The sequence below is a fragment of the Rhinatrema bivittatum genome, chromosome 6 (assembly GCF_901001135.1).
Source record: "Rhinatrema bivittatum chromosome 6, aRhiBiv1.1, whole genome shotgun sequence".
Lineage (NCBI taxonomy): Eukaryota > Metazoa > Chordata > Amphibia > Gymnophiona > Rhinatrematidae > Rhinatrema > Rhinatrema bivittatum.
Genome location: NC_042620.1, coordinates 52020816 through 52040955, shown reverse-complemented (window position 1 = coordinate 52040955; position 20140 = coordinate 52020816). Strand labels below are relative to the sequence as shown.

At 41.7% G+C, this 20140-nt stretch overlaps 1 protein-coding gene across 4 annotated transcripts in view; it reads left to right on the top strand.

The window, feature by feature from the left end:
• DARS (aspartyl-tRNA synthetase) overlaps nucleotides 1–18140 on the top strand; it is a 205561-nt gene extending 187421 nt beyond the window's left edge. For 3 of the 4 annotated variants that reach the window (XM_029605393.1, XM_029605395.1, XM_029605394.1), the window contains exons 12-18: nucleotides 1216–1363; nucleotides 6542–6688; nucleotides 8851–8893; nucleotides 9026–9106; nucleotides 15085–15196; nucleotides 17077–17148; nucleotides 17614–17705. In XM_029605393.1, coding sequence (XP_029461253.1) covers nucleotides 1216–1363; nucleotides 6542–6688; nucleotides 8851–8893; nucleotides 9026–9106; nucleotides 15085–15196; nucleotides 17077–17148; nucleotides 17614–17705 — 695 coding nt within the window. Of the gene's footprint in view, nucleotides 1–1215; nucleotides 1364–6541; nucleotides 6689–8850; nucleotides 8894–9025; nucleotides 9107–15084; nucleotides 15197–17076; nucleotides 17149–17613 lie in introns of all 4 variants that reach the window. The other variant, XM_029605392.1, reaches the window with a different exon arrangement.
• The last annotated feature ends 2000 nt before the right edge of the window (nucleotides 18141–20140 follow it).

Sequence of the window (20140 nt, the reverse complement as noted above, 5' to 3'; positions counted from 1 at the left end):
TGATTCTAGAAGAGCTTTTCAAAAATTATAATTATAAGTATATTGCCTATTAATATCACTTAAAGGCAAAGGTGTGGGGGCAAAGAGTGCTAGATTTTATAGAATGAAATTGTGCCCATAGTTATGCATGGAACAGCCTTCCAGTGGAGATGATGAGAGCAAAAATGTTAATAGAATTCAAGAAAGCATGGGGCAAGCATAGAGAATTCTTATGGTAGGGAAGTGAGAGCAAAGCCAGAGATCAAGTAACATCTATGGAATCAAAATAGGAAGAGAATGAACACAAAATGGACCTTAGGCTCCTTATCTGCCATCATCTTCTAAGTTAATCAGTGTTCAGGGCAGATTGGGCTAGATTTTCAGGTATTGAAGTTTTTTCAGACAAACATATATCTCCTAAATGTCAAGCAGTGAGGTGAAATGGTTCAGGAGAAAGCTATAATCCACAAATTGAGAATCAAGATACACATATGGTCTGATTGACTTTCAATAAAAAGTAACATACAGATTCAAGCAGCCATTCATCCCCCAACATGTCTGTCTTTGCTTAGGAGCGGTTTCTGGAGGGACAAGAAACTGAAGCAGGCTTAGGGGTCGATTTTAAAAGCAGCGCCCGGCTGGTGATGCCGCTGTCCTGTCCTGCTCCCCCCTCATCCCAACCAGCCCCTTTGGAGAGGCCTGGCATTTGTGCACGTACCGGGGTTTACGGGCGTGGCCAGGCCCGTTCTAAAATGCACGCGGCGCGCGCAAGGCCCGGCCACGCGAGTAAACCCCAGTATTTGCACGCGCGGACCTTTAAAAATTTACTTGTTAATGTCTTGCTTTCATACAGCCTACTTTTTGTTCAGTTTCTTGTCCCTCCCGAAGCAGCTCCCAAGCGAAACATGAATATGTCGGAGGACGAATGGCTGCTTGAATCTGTATGTTAATTATGGACTGCTTGACTTTCAATAAAAAGTATCCCGATTCTCAATTTGTGGATTACAGTTTTCTCCTGAAGCGTTTCCACCTCACTCCTTGACATTGATATTTACTCCTGAGGCTGGCATTTTTTCCACTTTTCTTATTTTGGATATATAACATAAAAACGGGGACTGGATATTGTCAGTCCTCGGTCCTGTGCGGAGGGTCTGGCAGCAGAAGTGCAATGCATGTGTTCCTTTTTAATAGCACAGTACTCGCTTCTGTGATTGGAGTTATTCTTTTCTGTTACAGTTTTCAGAGCCGAAGACTCCAATACTCACCGCCATCTAACGGAGTTTGTTGGTCTGGATATTGAAATGGCTTTTAATTACCATTATCACGAGGTGGTGGATGAGATTGCTGACACCTTGGTACAGATATTCAAGGGACTTCAAGAAAGGTAAAACGGTAGCATTAATCTCTTTTGGGTTTTGTTTTGTTTTTACTGTAAATTCTATAAAGGAGAACTTTTGCACATTGTGTCTGATGTCTTAATTCCTCACAGTTATAAATCATATTTTAATTGAGAAAACTGTAATTAAGCTGTATCTTCAAATTCTAGACTGCAACAAGAAACAAATTTTCACAATCTGATCAATTTTCTTGCTGTTTTGCTGCAGAAACATGGAGTTATTTGTATTTATTATTTAAATTTTTCTCCGGCCTTTTCATTGGTAGCTCAAGACAAGTTACATTCAGGTACAGAAGGCATTTCACCCTATGCTGTGATGTCATGCACGAAGACATGGGCAGTTTCCTCCTGCTCCACTGGGCTTCCAGCTGAAGCCAGAACCATGGCTGGGATCTGGCACCACGAGTCTACATTCACAACTGCCCTCTATTTTATTTTCCCTGCCAACTCACCTAGTCCAGCCAACCCAGAGAGAGTTCTCAGCCTTCTTATTCTCTTAATCTGGCCACTAGGTGTCACCATTGTGCAACGACTAGGACACCCACCCCACCAGGATCTGTAGGCACTGCCTCTGCAGTGACCCAGGGAGTGGAAGACCTAATCTGGAAATCAGATGTGCTCATGGAAGCCTTGAAATAGTCACCTAACTCTCTGGTGTATTTATCTGAGGATATTCTAAACTAGGTGTTCCCACTTTTTCATGGAACACGGAACCCTTTTCAGCTTGTAAAGGTTTTGCAGACCCCGACATGGTTCTCTTTAATTTTTGCATGCCATAACAAAAGAAATAATTATATGCACGCCAGAATCATTCATAATGTATAAAACTTAATATTAAATCATGCTTACTGATCTAAACTGAAATCAGAGGGAGGGCAATTTCCAAAGCTATTCCAAAATTGCCTTCATAATCGCAGGTTGGGGCAGCAGTGGCCTTCACCTTGCACTCCTGCTATAATGGAGAAAAGAAAGCTCAAAACGTTTCCAGGCTGGCAATCTGGTGTGAATTGGCAGAAGATCCGCACGGGTGCCTCCTGCAATGAAAGTCCTCTTTGAATGCTCAGGCTGGCAGGCTAAAGGGCCTGTTTTGTTCCTGCACACTTTGCACCTGCATTAGGTGTGAGAGTACACACGAGGATTTCAAAATTAAATCTCTTGCACATATTTTCAATCTCCAACCTAACTAGCCCTGCTCCTTTCTCCACGCCCCCCAGCAAATGAAAGTGTGTGTGCTGGAGGTACTTTTACCCCCAGTGGAAATTTCTAAATGGTGTTTTTTTGTTGGTATACAGGTGTTTACCCACATAAAAAAAAAGTTTTGAAAATGACAGTCCTTGAAAATTGACCCCATTTTAGCCAGCTTCTGTTTTATTCTTTTCTTATTTTTAGGAACACATAGAGAAAATGATAGTCACAAAATAATTTGGAAAAAGCAAAACAATAGCCTGCTTTTCAAAGGGAAGAAGGCTTATGAGATCTCCACGTCTGTCTGTCCCCCTAAATGCTTAATATCATATTCACACCTGGCTGTTGTCACGTTCCCCCTCCTGCTTGATACCTGGTGGTCCTCTCTTCCACCCTCCTGGACTGTGGTGGTCCTTCCCTATCTGTGGTCCAGCATGATTCCTGGCTTCTGGTCCGCTTTTCCTCCTCCAGTCTCTGGTGCTCTTCTCTGCCATCCACTCTCACACTCCTTAACCAGGTCAGTCATGAATTTCTGTCTCTCTCCCTATCCTCCTTTCCTTCCTTCATTCCTTCTCCCCTCTGCCTTTCCCAGTCCCATTTCCTCCTTTCTTCCTCTGTCATTCCACCCACTTTTAGTGTAGCTTTCCTGCCCCCCTCTCGCTCTGCCATGCCAGTTGTGGTGGGAAATGCTCCTCATTGCTGTGATCACCCTGCTTTCCTCCGGCTGCTAAAGGTTCTGACAGACACCATTCTCCTCTCTTCCCTGCATACTCCCAATGTGCAGCAGTGGGGTTTATGCCTCTCTTCCCCACCTCTGCTGGACATGTGGCAGTGCAGTCTGAGACTCCTAATGACTGTGAATGGCCCCTCTCTGTCACTCTTCCTCCCGGCCTGCAGCACAACGGATTGACGTTTATGAGGCAGCAATGGAGCCTCACTCTCCTATCGTAGTCTGTAGCAGTAACTCAGCTAATCATAGGTAGCAGCAACCCACTCTTCTTCTAGCTAAACCTTCTTGTATCCTTCCCGGCAAACCCCCTGTGATGGTCTCCCAGACCCCAGATTGGAAACCACTGTTCTAAACCAAACTAAAATGCGCTCTTTGAATAAAAGCATTATAGATGGGTTAAACATTGTTATAAGTGATTACAGCCTGCCCATAATAGTCATATGCCTATAGGCAAAGTTCTTTGAATTATAATCACTGATCACAGTTATATGAAACCAGGAGTATATCAAAGATGAGGACAGAGTTTACAATTAAGGTGTTTAGCCAAGGGTCAGTTAGATGGTTCGGTGGCAATGTGCAGCATTGTTTTCACTGGACCACACTGCAGTCAGTTCATCTGTTCCCAGGTCAGATTTTATGCTCGGGGGCTGGGGATGCCAGAGAGGCTCAGTGACACTGTTACTGAGCCATCTAACTGACCCTTGTCTAAAAAATCTTAATTGTAAACTCTGCTCACAACTGGGCTTTAAGGATCTCTGGTTCTGATATGAACTTAGACATTATTATGGGCAGGCTTCAATCGCTTATAACATTATTTTGACCCATCCGTAATATTTTTATTTATAAAAATGCATTGTAGATTGGTTTAGAATATGCTTTCCGGAGTATCCTCAGATAAACACACAGAATAGTTACGAGACTTTTTCAAGGCCATCCAATAAGTGTCAGCTAACCCTTGGTCTGTACTGTACTGTTATAGCTGGACTATACTGCAATCACCCGTCAGTACATCAGTGACTAAAAATGACAGTGGTTCAATAAAGAAGTCTTCAATATTGCAGTGTGTATACAGCTTTATAGCTAAAAGGATTATTTTCATTATTCTCACCGGAAGTCCTAGAGGAAATGCAGGTTTTCAAATAGCTGGATCTGTCCAACAGGCTGCACAGGAGGCCGGATATTCAGACAGTAACCACGCTAGTATTGGTAGCTATTTAGATTCAGCTTTGAATCTGGAATTAACAAATATCTGGGTCTGTCTGGCAGGCTGCAAGTGCAGTAATAATTAGAAGTCCTAGCCGAAACACAGGTGTTCACGTAGCTAGGCCTAGGAGGTCACATGTTAGGGTAACAGCCAGGCTAGTATTGAAAGCTGTTTAAATTATTACCTAGCATTGTGGATAGACATGGAAAGGGAGGGCAGCTGAGTATGAACTACATAAGTATATTAGTCTACTAAGGATGGTAGAAGGCAACCACTCTCCTGGATGGAGAGTGATAATCCTACAAAGTAGTTGTGGTTTAGGGCTGGCAGCTGGGATGTATTCATGATAATATAAATAACTGGGCAAATTGATCGATTTTTTTTTTTTTTTTTTTAAAGCCATCATCTACTGTGTTACTGTTATTCTTGGGATTATGATGCGTGCTGGTGAAAATGGCACACATTGTACAATTTAACTGCAAGCTTAAAAAACTCATCCCGTTCTATGATTTATATAGTTAATCACTTGTATATTTAGCTTGAATGTCTTTCTGGGGCTATTTTGAGGACTTTGCTATTCTGCGTTCTATTTGTGCGTCTCTGCCTTCCTGCAATAATTTCATTGTGCTGTGTGTATATGCTGTAGTCTTGCACAAGCTACTAAACTTCAGAAGCTAGACTAGCGGCTTCTGCTGTGGTCCCAAAACTTCAATCAGAATGTGTTTCTTACTCATTTCTCAGTTACCCAAATGGTTTTTTTTTAGTCATATATAATATCATATTTATATTACAGTGTAGTTCTATTTGCTGTATTGGCCTAGAGGAAATGGAATTATGATGCTTTAAGTTTTGATAACTTTCAGAGGAGCTCAAGTTCCTCCTTCAGGCGTGTGTCTCATTCCACACTGTGGAAGTTTGTATTGTGCAGTGCAGGTTTTGGTTCTCTGCTGCGAGGCAGTACCCTGGGTGTTAGAGACAGAGACCCTCTCTGTCAGGAGTATAGCACAGCATCGGTCATGGGGAGGGAGAGCCAGATTTGGAAGGGCATCTTTCCGACAGGTAGCAGAAACTGCACAGTTTGCAGACTAGACTGTTGGTGTTTGGGGGCTGGACGATTGTCCTCGTCGATAGTCCTTTACCCAATGGAAAATTTCCAGAGTGACTGAGATGATAGAGCTTCTAGGACATCTCTGAAGAAGGACAGCTGATGATGCTGTCTGATTTCTGTAATGGGAAAAGCTCAGTAAATTTTGCTGCTGGTACGCACTTGGATAGGTAGAACAGTGATAAAATCTGTGATGCCAAAAAATTGAAAACCTAAAAAAATAGTTTAATTCAATTTGATATGCCACTTCATCAATGTCAGCACAAAGCAAATCACAGAGATAATATATGAGGGGAAAAAGTTGATTCTTTTATGTAACGTATACACACAATCACAGTTTAGTGCTGATTGTTCTAGATTTTTCAGGTTGCTATTGCTGCCCTTCAATAGATAAGACTTGTGCTTGCTAATTTAGGTTACGGGGGACATCTTGTGGACAGTTATGGGTACTGCAATGGCAATCAAATTGTGGATTCTGGATTTTCTAATGTAATGCGGTTGCCATGTTATTCCACTTAAATACATAGAAATAAAGGTCAACAGGGCCAGCTCAGTGCTAGTGCTAGTCACTACCATGAGGAATGACCTCAGTTCATGCCCCGCATTGAGTCATCTGCTCCCAGGATCAGCTGGGGATGCTGCAGAGGTACCATTTATAGCCCCTGGGGAGAAGGAATCATTGTGATTGCTTGATGATGACACCTAATGGCCAGATTCAGGGGCCAAAACCCGGCACTGCAATGATCAAATGAGAGATCCTGCAAAAAAAAGGACTTTAGTAGTCCTATCAGCTTTCATCTTTAAATATGTTAGCCTCATAGAGATGTCATCTCTTTACCCAAGTACTTGGCTATTTTTATTTATTTTTTTTTATAATTGTATTTCTCTTTATATTTTGGATTTTAAAAAAGGAAAACAAAATCAGTCTGTTACAATTTACAGGTTTCAGACAGAGATTCAGATGGTGGGCAGACAGTTTCCAAGCGAGCCCTTCAAGTTTCTGGAACCCACTCTGCGTCTGGAATATCGCGAGGGCGTGGCCATGCTCAGGGAGGCAGGAGTAGAGATGGGAGACGAAGAGGATCTCAGGTATACAGATCCAGAGACTTGGTATACTCTCCACAGTCCTGCTGCTATCCTCCTAAGAAAATGTCAGCGTTTGTATACCGAGCATGTGTGCACACACTGTATGTGTGCACAGATGCCTCAAACTTGAAACAACTTCTGTATTATGATTACTGAGATGTTGCCAGAGGAAAAGACCTCAGTAATCCCAAAACCTTGCATCCTGAATCCTTTGGCATTATAAAAGAACCATTTCTACTCAGCTACCTTTTTTTTATTTATTTAACTCTTTATTGTTTTAGCATATTGTGGTAGCACTCACTTTTTCCACTTTCTGAGATGACTTCATGTGCAGCTTGAGTAGCTGAAGTTAAGTGACAGAAACTCATCTTGGTCATTTGGAATTATGTGGCAGTGTTCATCAGACAGATTCAACTGCATGAGAAATCTATGTGCAGCAAGCTCTGGGGAGGGTGGAGTGGCAGCGTCATTTGTTTGGCTCCTGAGTGAGCAAACAAACAATGTTGCTACAGCTAGTATGCCTAGCTCCAGATGGGTAAACAGGCCGAGGGAGATAAAATGATGTGCCCAAGAGAACACAGAGATCATGGCAGAAGAAACTCATAGTTCATGCATCATGTCACAAAAAAGGCAGTAATCTATAGTATGTATATCCTAGTTGTCAGGTTAGGACCCATTTTCATAGCCATTACTTTTTTTTATTGTAGAATGAGATTTTCTATGTCATTAAAAGCATTGAGCCATGGATCTTTTTTTAACATACCATTGAAATATTGGATATTTCACATGAGCTGTAATGTTGTTTTACTCTAAAGTAGAATAGGTATTCACCTGTAGAAAACAAGAGCCCTTGGAAAATAGACCATGAAAAAAGATTTTTTTAATACAAATTTATTATGTGGCAAAAGCTCACTTTAGTTTTTTTGTTTTGTTGTTTTTATTCTGCTTTTTGACACTTCAGATTTACATTCAGGTACTGTAGGTATTTCCTATCCCCAAATGGTTTACAATCTAAGGAATGAATTTTAAAAACCTGGCACATACCCAGACTGGGATATATGCGAGAATTTCCGGCTGGCGCACACCACACCGATTTTAAAAGGCATATGCACAAATAAGAAGTTACAAAAAATGGATGGGCATGGTCTGGGTAGTGGAACATGGGCATTCTGGGACTTTAACATGAAATGTGCTCGTATTTACGCGCACAAGTGCGTGTTGGGTTCCCCTGCCATGTAACTTTACTACTGCTGTGGATGGCGTGTACGTAATAAAATAAATTCTAGGCTAGTCAGTGGGGTTTTAAGGGTTGGTACTAACAGGGTAAAAATTAAGCTATTTACCTGGGTGAACTGGAAATGACCTGGAGAAACTGGTAATTGGAATGGCACAAGTCTACTAAAATCCCTACACTTACGCAGTAGAGGCAGCATTTGCGCACCCATATAAAATTGTGCGCCCGTACAGCCTGTTATATTATGCGCGCATATATGCATGAATGTTATAATATGGCCGCATCCTTTGGAGTGAGCCAGCATACGTACGAACATGTGCACCTGTGAACTGGTATCAAAGTTACTCAGTTTGTGCCTGAAGCAACAGAGAGTAAAGTGACTTGCCCAGAGTCACAAGGAGGGATAGTAGGATTTGAACCCTGGTTTGTAGCCCGCTGCACTAACCACTAGGCTACTACTCCAAAGCTAGTCTATTATGCCTTTTTTTTTTGTATTTACATGTTTGTGAATCAGATTTGATTTTAAAAGCAAAAAAACAAACATTGCTCTTTGCTCTAGCATTCAGACCATATTTTCCCTGTTGTTAGTTCTGATCCTTTATCATAGATTCATCAGCACAAATGCTTGAATGACTGGAACATTTGGGGTCTTGTCTGCATATTGCATGCACACTAGAAGTAAAGAGTTGGTGGAATTTCCAGTCATGTTTCTTGCTTTTTACTTGCTAATTGCAATAAGTTGTGGTCTGTGATCCATGTTTTCACCATCAGCATTGAACAGACTCCAGAAATGAACACTACTAAACAGTGCCTTTGTACATTTCAATCTAATTTTAGTCTCCATAGTGTATTTTTCACCCTTTAAGGGACTGTTGTGTGGGATGATCTTGAGATCTGTCACTGATCTGTCACCTTTACATTGTTGTTTCAGCACACCTAATGAAAAACTTTTGGGACGGTTGGTGAAAGAGAAGGTAATATTACCGAAATGTTAATGCATATGTGATGGCCTAATGAATTTTCTACCTTTTTTTGTTTCTCCTTTTGTATCAAATTTTTATAAATTGACTTCTGTTAACTTGTTATGCATGCATTCTGTTTCACAGTATGATACAGACTTCTACATTCTTGACAAATATCCTCTGGCTGTAAGGCCTTTCTATACAATGCCAGACCCACATAATCCTGTGAGTAAATCTTTCCTTGTATTTCTGGTTTCATGCATTTTAGTCCATAGTTTTTTCTCTCTTATATCAATCCCCAGAGCCTAGACAGCAGGCCCAGGTGATACTTCTACCCTGGCGAGCCTTGAGGGAAGTCCCCTCCAAGGATGGCCGCAGAAATGGCAGACATCTTCCCTTCCTCCCTCCTTGGGCTTTAGCCTCTCATCTCTGTAGCATGGCTAAACCCTGCTTGGCATGTCAGACAAAACACTTGAACTGGACTCTCCTGTACCGTGCTGTGGCCTGATCCAGGGGGGCCAGCCTTATAGAATAAGAGAGAATTTATTGTGACGGACGAATCTGATCACAGTAGTACGGGGGTGGCCAAATAGGCTCTCAAGCACTGCCTCCATTATACGCAAATCTATCTCATGCATATTCATTGTGGATATCCTGAAAACCTGGCTTGTTTGTGGCTCTCGAGGACTGGAGTTGGCCACCCCTGCAGTAGAATATTGCTTTAAGCGTACATCAAGAGCCATATCTGGTACATCTACAGTGCCTTGTAAGTATCTTCACATTGTTGTACATCTATCACGTTTTGCTCTCTAAAAAAAAATACAAATCAGGAGATTGTTTCACTGATCTACATAACATACTCTACACTTGTATTGTGAAAGAACAATTATAGAAAAAGTCCAAAAATAAATAAGAAGAATAAAGCAAAAAGTCTTGATTACATAAGTCTTTGCATCCTTTGTCATAGCAAACCCAAATTAACTCCAGTTCAAAAAAAGTGTCTTAACAAGGACCATAGTAAGTTAAATAGAGCCCTCAGCTTTGTCCAGTCAAAATAATTAAGCTAATTCAAATAATTCTGAATGAAGAATCAAGCTGTTTTGTTTGCATGAAGTGAATCTGAAGCAAATGTGAAAACATGCTAAACAGGGAACTGCAGAAAGAACTCTGAGGTAATGTTATTCAAAGGTACAAATTGGGAGAAGCCTAAAAGAAAATGTCAGTGTGTTTATCACTTGGGGCATAGTCAGGTTTATCACTGTAAAGGAGAAACAGTTTGGTACCACCAAGACACTGCAGCGATCAGTGTCCCTCCAAAGTCAGTAGCCAAGGGTTAAGGAAGCTACTGCAGAAGGTCCCTGTGAGGCCTAAGATTACTTTAAAAGAACTGCAGAGGTCTCTGGCTGAGACTGGGGGAAAATGTTGACTGTTCTACAATTTCAAGCTTATTGAATATCAAAGGAAAGATGCAAAGTACAGGCAGATCCTGGAGGGAAACTTAGGCCTGGGGAGAAGATTCACCTTTCTCCCCAATGAGGCGAGGCCGGCTCACTCCTTGGTGCCAGCAATAGGGGGCCGGTTGGCTCTTTTCTACGAGGAGTGGGTCAAGATCACGTCTGATCAGTGATTCTTAAGTGTCATAGAAAAAGGCTACGCTTTAGAATTTGCTCGGCCTCTAAGATATCGTTTTCTGGTTTCCCCGTGCTCTTACGAGCAGAAGAGGGTGGCAGTTCGGGACACCGTCCTCCGCCTTCGAGAGTTGGGAGCCATCGTGCCGGTGCCTCCAGAAGAGCGAAGGCGGGGTCATTACTCCATCTATTTCATGGTACCGAAAAAGGAAGTTCCCTGAACTTACCCGGATCAGTCCAGACTCCTGGGTCCTTTAAATGTATTAGTGAATTCACTATATGTCTGGTAGTGGCCTACAGGGGTCTGATCAAATTCTCAATAAAGTTTTTTTGGAGGTGGTGTTTTTTTGGGTTGTTTTTTTTTTTTTAATGAAAGTGGCATCTGCCTATAAATTAAAGGATGAGCTAGGGGTGGGTTGGGAAATACAAAAGTCTAACTTTAGTTAGTCAGCTAGAGTGACTCACTCCTCTCTTGATTAACAAATGTTGGTCCCTATTCAAACCAAGTCACACTACCTCAACACCTTTCCAAGGTGAGTAACTGGACTGAACTTTTCAACCTTTTTACTTAGATATTCACTGCTCCTAGCTTATTTCTAGCTTCTGGCTACTTTTTTTTTTTGGGGGGGGGGTGGTGTTTGGGGTTTTTTTATATACAAACACTCAGTTCTGCTTACTAGCTGCCTTACAGACTTTTAAAAATAAACACACTACCCTACTGCTTACTAGCTGCTTAATTGACTGACTATTTAAAAATATAAAGTCTAACTTGTTTATTCACTGTCTTACTGACTATTAAAAGCACAAACACACTAAATAATATTCCCAAATAGTTAACTTTGCCCCAATATTTTTAAGAAAGACAATGTCCCAAGCAAAAACTTACTGATTCCTTTCAGCCACCAGCACGGTGATACTCTCCTCTCAGTGTTCCCACTGAGGCGTAAGAACATGCCATACTGGGTCAGACCAAGGATCCATCAAGCCCAGCATCCTGTTTCCAACAGTGGCCAATCCAGGCCATAAGACCCTGGCAAGTACCCAAAAACTAAGTCTATTCCATGTTACCATTGCTAGTAATAGCAGTGGCTATTTTCTAAGTCAACTCAATTAATAGCAGGTAATGGACTTCTCCTCCAAAAACTTATCCAATCCTTTTTTAAACACAGCTATACTAACTGCACTAACCACATCCTCTGGCAACAAATTCCAGAGTTTAATTGTGCGTTGAATGAAAAATAACTTTCTCCGATTAGTTTTAAATGTGCCACATGCTAACTTTATGGAGTGCCCCCTAGTCTTTCGATTATCTGAAAGAGTAAATAACCGATTCCCATCTACCCATTCTAGACTTCTCATGATTTTAAACACCTCTCTCATATCCCCCCTCAGCCGTCTCATCTCCAAGCTGAAAAGTCCTAACCTCTTTAGTCTTTCCTCATAGGGGAGCTATTCCATTCCCCTTATCATTTTGGTCGCCCTTCTCTGTACCTTCTCCATCGCAATTATATGGTTTTTGAGATGCGGCGACCAGAATTGTACACAGTATTCAAGGTGCGGTCTCACCATGGAGCGATACAGAGGCATTATGACATTTTCCGTTTTATTCACCATTCCCTTTCTAATAATTCCCAACATTCTGTTTGCTTTTTTGACTGCCGCAGCACACCGAACCGACTATTTCAATGTGTTATCCACTATGACGCCTAGATCTCTTTCTTGGGTGGTTGCACCTAATATGGAACCTAACATCGTGTAACTATAGATGGGTTATTTTTCCCTATCTTTCACAACCGGTGCGATATGTATTATATACAGGAACATCGGTATAGAAAAAATAAATAAAATAAATATATGCGTCACCTTGCACTTTTCCACATTAAATTTCATCTTCCATTTCGATGCCCAATTTTCCAGTCTCACAAGGTCTTCCTGCAATTTATCACAATCTGCTTGTGATTTAACTACTCTGAACAATTTTGTATCATCTGCAAATTTGATTACCTCACTCGTTGTATTTCTTTCCAGATCGTTTATAAATATATTGAAAAGTAAGGGTCCCAATACAGATCCCTGAGGCACTCCACTGCCCACTCCCTTCCACTGAGAAAATTGTCCATTTAATCCTACTCTCTGTTTCCTGTCTTTTAGCCTTTGAAGTGGACAACCTTGAAAGATCTTACTTTGAAGGTGATCTTCCTGGTGGCAATATCTTCTGCCAGACGGGTGTCTGAGCTTCAGGCCTTATCCTGTAGGGAAGCCCTTTTTGCAAATTATGGACTCAGGAGTATCCTTGAGAATGATCCCCTCCTTTCTGCCTAAGGTGGTATTGTATTTTCATTTAAATCAGTCGGTGGAACTGCCATCCTTTCTAGACTTGGTCCCTTCCACTCCTCAGTCCAAAGTGTTGCGGAAGTTGGATGTGAAGAGGGCTCTCTTGCATTACTTAGAGATGACTAACAGTTTCCGCTAGTCTGATCATCTTTTTGTTCTCTGGAGTGACCCTAGACAGGGGCAGAAAGCCTCCAGGACTACTATTGCGCGGTGGTTGAAGGAGGCCATTAACTCGACATACATTACTCAGGGTCATCCGGTCTTCGGGCGTATTCTACCTGTTTGCTAGTGACCTCTTGGGCCGAATGCCAGCACGTATCACCGTAAGAAATCTGTAGAGCAGCTACTTGGAAGTCTTTACACACTTTTGCCAGGCATTACCGTTTGGATGTCCAGGTTCCAGAGTCTGGCGGTTTTGGCGAAAGTGTACTTTGAGCTGGACTCTCGCAGTCCCACCCACTGTAGGGAAGTTTTGGTACATCCCTGCTCTCTGGACTGATCCTGGTACGTACAGGGAAAGGGAAATTGGTTCTTACCTGCTAATTTTCATTCCTGTAATACCATGGATCAGTCCAGAGTCCCGCCCAGTTCAGGAAGAGGGGGTATTGGAGAGTCCACTCGGTTGCCTGTTTTCTCTGCAGATCCTGCTTGATCACTTGTTTTCCTATGAAGAATGGCTTAGGTTCTTGTACTCCTACACAGGGTTTGGTGAATGGCAAGGTTTGTTTTTTGTAAGATAGTTCAATTGGTTCTTAAAGGTTTTTGTATCTGGCTTGGGGTACAGTTCAATACTAGCAGACTGCAGCTGGCACCCCGGGTTAAGTGGCAGAGTCAGTCAAAATTTATCTCTCTTCATCTGCTGGATGGGAGGCAAAACCCAACTGTCTGGGCTGATCCATGGTACTACAGGAACGAAAATTAGCAGGTAAGAACCAATTTTCCTTTCAGCAGGACAATGATCCTAAGCACAAAGCAAAAGCTCAGCAAGAAGAAAGTGAACACCCTTTGAGTGAACCAGTCAAATCCAGGCCTGAATCAAAAAGAAAATTTGTGGCAATATTGAAAGATGTGCACATACGGAGTACAGGCAGGAGTTTAATTATTTAACTCTGTGTAAAAGATTTAGAACTTAACCCTGAAGCAGCTCACGCAAAACACTGGCCACGGTCAGTTTTGGTTGGGTGGTTTCTTGCAAAGCAAGCTGTAAATAAAATGGCCTCATTTTGAAAGCTTCGTCAAGTTTATTATACAATATAATTTAAAAAAGAAATATAAGTGACTTTTCAGAATAAAGTATAGTTTGGACAGAGGTTTTTGACCTATGATTACAAGTGTGCATATGCCGTGCAGTTTCAGTTCATGTCCTGTGGGCTCCAATGTGTCCTGAGGAACATCTATTAATTAATGAATTGAAGATTAAATGAAGAAACATAAATTAGTTTGAGCAGTGCTCACAAGCATTGATTAATATAGAATTGATAGTACAGTTTTTTTTGTTATGACTTTCAATTTTTGTTTTTCTTCACTTACCTGGTTTTAGTGTGATTTATCAATATTTGAAGACGTGCCGGGAAGAATAGGCAGAAACTGCACCATCCTGCTGTGCAAAGTTGGTAGACACTTATCCTAAATGACACATGGCTGCTATTATTGTATAAGGGGCTTCCACCAAGTTTTCAGTCAAGGAGTGTGAAGACTTTTGGGTTTCTATTCTTAATTACTTTTGAAATATGTCTATATTGTTCTTTCACAATGAAAGTGTACAGCATGTTAAATAGATCATTGAAAAAATGCCTTTTGATTTGTATTTTAGACAATGTGAAAAATGTACGTGGGTGTGAAAATGTTACAAGGCACTGTATATATTTATATATTAGTAGGGAATCTTAAGGTAAGTTTATAGTATTCAGGAAGTAAAATAATTCAGGAGTCAAACTGAAGTGTGTACAAATCTTGTACAGAAAAGTTATAGTAAATAATACATTATTTTACTTATAAGAGACTTGGAACAATGTTATAGTGATTGGAATATAACCCCCAAGTTAACATAACCTTAGCTTGGAGCTTGTGCGAATGAAATAAAGCTGCATGGTAGTGCATTGTTTGTACAGGATGCTATAAAGGCTCGTTAGCATTAAAGCAGGCTCTTCTGTCCAAGAGTTAAACTTTTATTGCAAACTTCATAGCTGCAGCTATTCCATACTAATAACTTTCATTTTAATTACATGTTTGTTTTTCCAGAAATACTCCAATTCCTATGATATGTTCATGAGAGGAGAGGAGATATTGTCTGGAGCTCAAAGAGTTCATGATCCTGAGCTGCTGACAAAAAGGGCGCAACATCATGGCATTGGTAAGGACAGCATTAATTTGTTACTTGTTTGCATCTGATTTTTATGCCTCAAATTGGCAGAAAATCGTCTTCTCATCCCATCATAAGCCTGACATTAGCCTGAGCTACTAATTCCTGTCATAACAATCTACTTCCCCAACATACTACTTAAAAACAAAAAAAAATTGTAAACACATTAAGCTAAGCAATCTTTTGGCCACTCCTCTTACTACAAAGTCCTTTACCAATATAGTTCAGTTTCATTTTAATTTTTTCTTAAATTTGTCCATCAGTATTACTACTGCATATCATTTTGTATAGCACTGTACAGACACTCATAAGAGAGAGTCCCTGCTCACTGGAGCCTACAGTCTAATCGAGATACACTGACAAGACAAATATGAGGCTTCAGGAAATGTATTTGACATAGAAAAACATGGTTAAATTAGGAACACTATGATCAGGGTTTAAGATTTAACAGAAGCATCAGAAAGGGGAGTTTTTAGCTGAGATTTCAGTATGGTCAAAAAGATCAATGCACACCAGCTCGGGAAGGCTAGTTTAGGTATGCAGCAAGATGGGGAGAAGCTGGGTCAGGAGCTGGGGCTAGAGGAGAAGGGCACAGATAAGAACAGAGGTCACAAGGAGGATTCTAGGGGAAGATAAGATGAGAGGTAATGAAGAGCTGCAGAGTGAATGGACGAGCAGCTTGAACTGTGTGCAGATGGGGAGCCGATGTAGTGACTTAAACGGAAGGATTACATGATCGTGACATCAGTGGAAGATAAATCAAGCAATTGAATTTTGGATAGACTGCAATGTGGCTGGATGGTTCAATGAGAGAGACTGTGAGGAACACGTTGCAGCAGGTGTAATGAGTATGCAGTGTTAGAGAGAAAGAAACAATACAGTAGTTATAATGCTTACGATAGTTGCCATAGGGCACTACATACTGAAATCCCATGCAGCCACAGAATAAATGCATTACAGGTAGCAGTAATGCTAACTTCCTTACACGGACTTGTTTTATGTAGCTTAATGCTATTGTAGATGGACCTGCTGTGGAAATAAGAGGGTAGGGAGCTCCCAGCAGTTTCTGCCACCCCCAGACTTCTCCAGGTGGATTGCCCAGAAGGCAGAGATGCCCTTTGCTGGCCCTCAGGGTGGCGGGGCACCTCCTGACATGCACCCTCAGTGCGACTGGTTGGCCAGTAGTGGCCACCAGTTTAGCAGCAGCTAGCAGCCTTCCCTCTCTGTACTGTGTTAGACAGGGGCTCTAAACCTGATGGCTGGAACTGTATACATTTTTTGCTTACCTTTGCTGTGAATGAAAAGTGAAGACATTAATAGGGTACAGTCTAGTAGGAACTGGACAGAGAGAGAAACCTTTTTTTTTTTTTTTTTCCCAGCCCAGTAGTTTTTCCTCTCTTCTGCTTCTTCTGGACATTCGCAAATACTTGGGGATTTTTCCCCTATTTTATTTGACTTTTCCTCCCATTGTTCTTTAGTCTGGCAATTGAAGCAACTGTCCTGAGGCATATTATTGGCCTCTGCAGCAACCCCAGCCCAGATCAACCTGGGATGCAGAAAACCTGATTGGAAATCAAATTGCGGACCTTCCGCATGGCAGTGTGCAGCACTGCCACTGGGCCAGCCCAATAGAGCGTATACGTGTCGTTCATGGAAGGGCACTGCTGATTGTAGGGTGTGCTGAAACAGCCACTTGAAAATGAAATGCTGTGTTCTGTGGGGATTCACTGAGCCTGACAGTCACCCCCCCACCATTCTTTGGTAAGCAAAAGGGTTCAGATAAACCTTATCTATACCAGGTCTCAGTACCTTCAACTCAATTGAGAAACAAATTGCATTTCTTCTTACCAAAGTTATTTTTTTCTTCTTAGACTTGGAGAAAATTAAGGCTTATATTGATTCCTTCCGTTTTGGAGCACCTCCACATGCAGGCGGTGGCATAGGTATGGTATCTTCTTTCATTATAGTTCGTACCAGGTCACGTTCAAGCCCGAGGTTAGTGTCAGCGGATAAATAGAGTTCATTGTGCCTAGTTAAGTAACTCTTGCAACCTTGATCTCGAAAACAAAATTGAAAAGTTTATGAACAATGCTTTATTCGGCAAGATAATGCACAGCAAATTGCATTGGCTCAGTTTAGTAGTCAGCTGGTGCCAGTTATGTGTTTTGCACCAAAATTGGTTGCACAGTAATTTTGAATACATAGACTGGAAGTCTTCAAGGACACATCAGCCAGTGAAGAGCCAGGATGCAATCATCATTAAGGCATGGTGTGGAATTAAGGGGGATTCTTCTTAATTGTAAAGTACACTCTGCCATACAGCTTTCTAAACCTAAGGTATAGGAAAGGTTTTTAGCTCTCCTAACTGTAAAGTTCAGAAGGCAAATAATGTGGTTTTTCTTTTGCAGGGCTGGAGCGAGTAACTATGCTTTATCTGGGACTGCACAACATCCGCCAGGCGTCCATGTTCCCACGTGACCCCAAAAGGCTAACACCCTAAGGAGTTACCCCTCTTTCAAGCCGCCCCCCCTTCTCCCACTCTTAACTGAGAACTCTAATATGCAATAGAAGAAGCAACTCTAATCTATTAAGTGCCACAGCAGAAGAAGTCTGGAAGTATCCAGTACAACATGTTTAAAAAAGAAATGTAACAATCAGAGCACTACTGTAGGAAGTACTTGAAAACTTTGTATGGCGATTTAATACATTTAGATCATGTTTTACGTCATCGCTGACCACATTTACCTTCCCAGTACTAGAAGATTTTATTAAACTTTGTGATAGGGCAGTGATTACAGAAATGACAATTAGATACCTCAAAAGATAGTATTTAATCAGAGCTTCAGTAACATTCAGAAATAACAAAAAAAAAAAAAAAAGCAAGTGGAAAACAGCAACTTATTTGTAACTAAATTTGATTAGAATTTGTTTAAAAGAATAATAAAGCCTAAAAGTAATATGTCAATATGAAATTTTTCATTCAAGTGTGCAAGAGTTATAAACTTTTCTTTATTCTTAAAGTACCCATGAAAGTTAGAGACCCGTAGGGCTGGCATATACTAGGAACATTGCAAGCAGGTTTCATTGACATACAGGCCGATACAGTACAGTGCGCTCCAAAGGAGCGCACTGTTAGCCTGCTATTGGACGCGCGTTTTCCCTTACCCCTTATTCAATAAGGGGAGGAAAACGCGCGTCCAATCCGCGGCACCTAATAACGCCCTCAACATGCAAATGCATGTTGATGGCCCTATTAGGTATGCACGCGGGATTCAGAAAATAAAATGTGCAGCCAAGCCGCACATTTTACTTTCAGAAAATAGCGCCGACCTTTGGGTCGGCGCTTATTTCTTCCGGCACCAGGAAAGTGCACAGAAAAGCAGTAAAAACTGCTTTTCTATGCACCCTCCAACTTAATATCATAACGATATTAAGTCGGAGGTCCCGAAGAGTAAAAAAAAAAAAAAATTGAATTTGGCTCGCAGCTGTCGGGCCGAAAACCAGACGCTCAATTTTGCCGGCATCCGGTTTCCGAGGCCATGGCTGTCAGCGGGCTTGAGAACAGACGCCGGCAAAATTGAGCGTCAGCTGTCAAACCCGTTGACAGCCGCCGCTCCTGTCAAAAAGGAGGCGTTAGGGACGCGCTAGTGTCCCTAGCGCCTCCTTTTGGCCGGATCTACCGCCGGGCCTAATTTAAATACTGCATTGCGCGCACCGGCGAGTGCAGAACTGTGGTGACTAAGTCTGTTACTTTCTGGGTCCACTGAATTGGAAAACAGATATTGCCAGCGAGTGGTGGGCTGTTCTGAGCCCACATTGTACTTGAAGAGCACACAGAAAGTAACATTTGAGACTTGCGTTTATCGGTGTTTCTTACTTTTACAGCTTATGGAAGAGATTAGGTAAAAACACTTCAACACATCCATCTGTAAAAAAGCCTGCTACACTGGAAATGCTTTGAGCAAGCATCCATTAGCATGACATAGCACATACTACTGTGAATCAGACGGGAACAACAACTTTTAATTTGTATGGGTGCTGTACACCTGCCTGCTGTCTGACCACTGCTGGGCCCAGATGTCCCTGCTGCACTCTGTCGTTGACATGACTGAGGTAACTTTTAAAATAAGCTATTTGTACTTCCTGTCGGCTTTCGATATTGTACACCTGAAACTGACTGTAAAACTCCAAACTTGAATGTATTTGGAATAAAAGCTGGAGTCTGAAGCTAGTTCTCTAAAGGTGAAAAATTAGCTCTTAGCTAACTCCGCCATGGTAAGCAGTCAGCGGTGCTATGTTTTTTTTAGATGGCGTATGACCCAGAACCCTGCGGTCATTGTGGACCCCACTAGCCACCATGGATTGCTACGTGAGCCTGGAGAGTGTACTAGGGGGGAGGATGGTCGTGAGGCCGAGGAGGATCAAAATTTTCAAAGGGGCAGGGTTGTGAAGATAGAGGGGCTGTCGCCACATGAGTCATTTTGTAAACATTTTTTGTGCCTTCATGCCACCTTTAGAGGTGGCAGGGGGTTGGGACAGAGGCCTCACGAGACTCCTGGGGATGTTTATACATATTGGGGGGAGCTTTGCTGGGGGCCTTTAAGTTGTAGCTAAGGTTCCTGAAAATAACACGGCTTGCAATTTTTCAGGCAAGCTGCGTTATTTTATTACCATATAATTGCTTAGTAATTAGCTGATTTGCATACATTTGCAAAGCAGCTCATTACCATTTTGGCGATATTTGGGGCAAAATAATGTGCGGTATTGAAAATACCGCATGTTATCGCAGCATTAAGGCATTTACCGAATATACTCCTAATTCTGAAACTGGGGCAAGCTTCATATTTTCCAGGGAAATGACTTAAACAATACACAGTTGCCTCAGGATACCTTTCCAGAAGATTCCAATTACTAAAATAAGATTTTGTAACCATG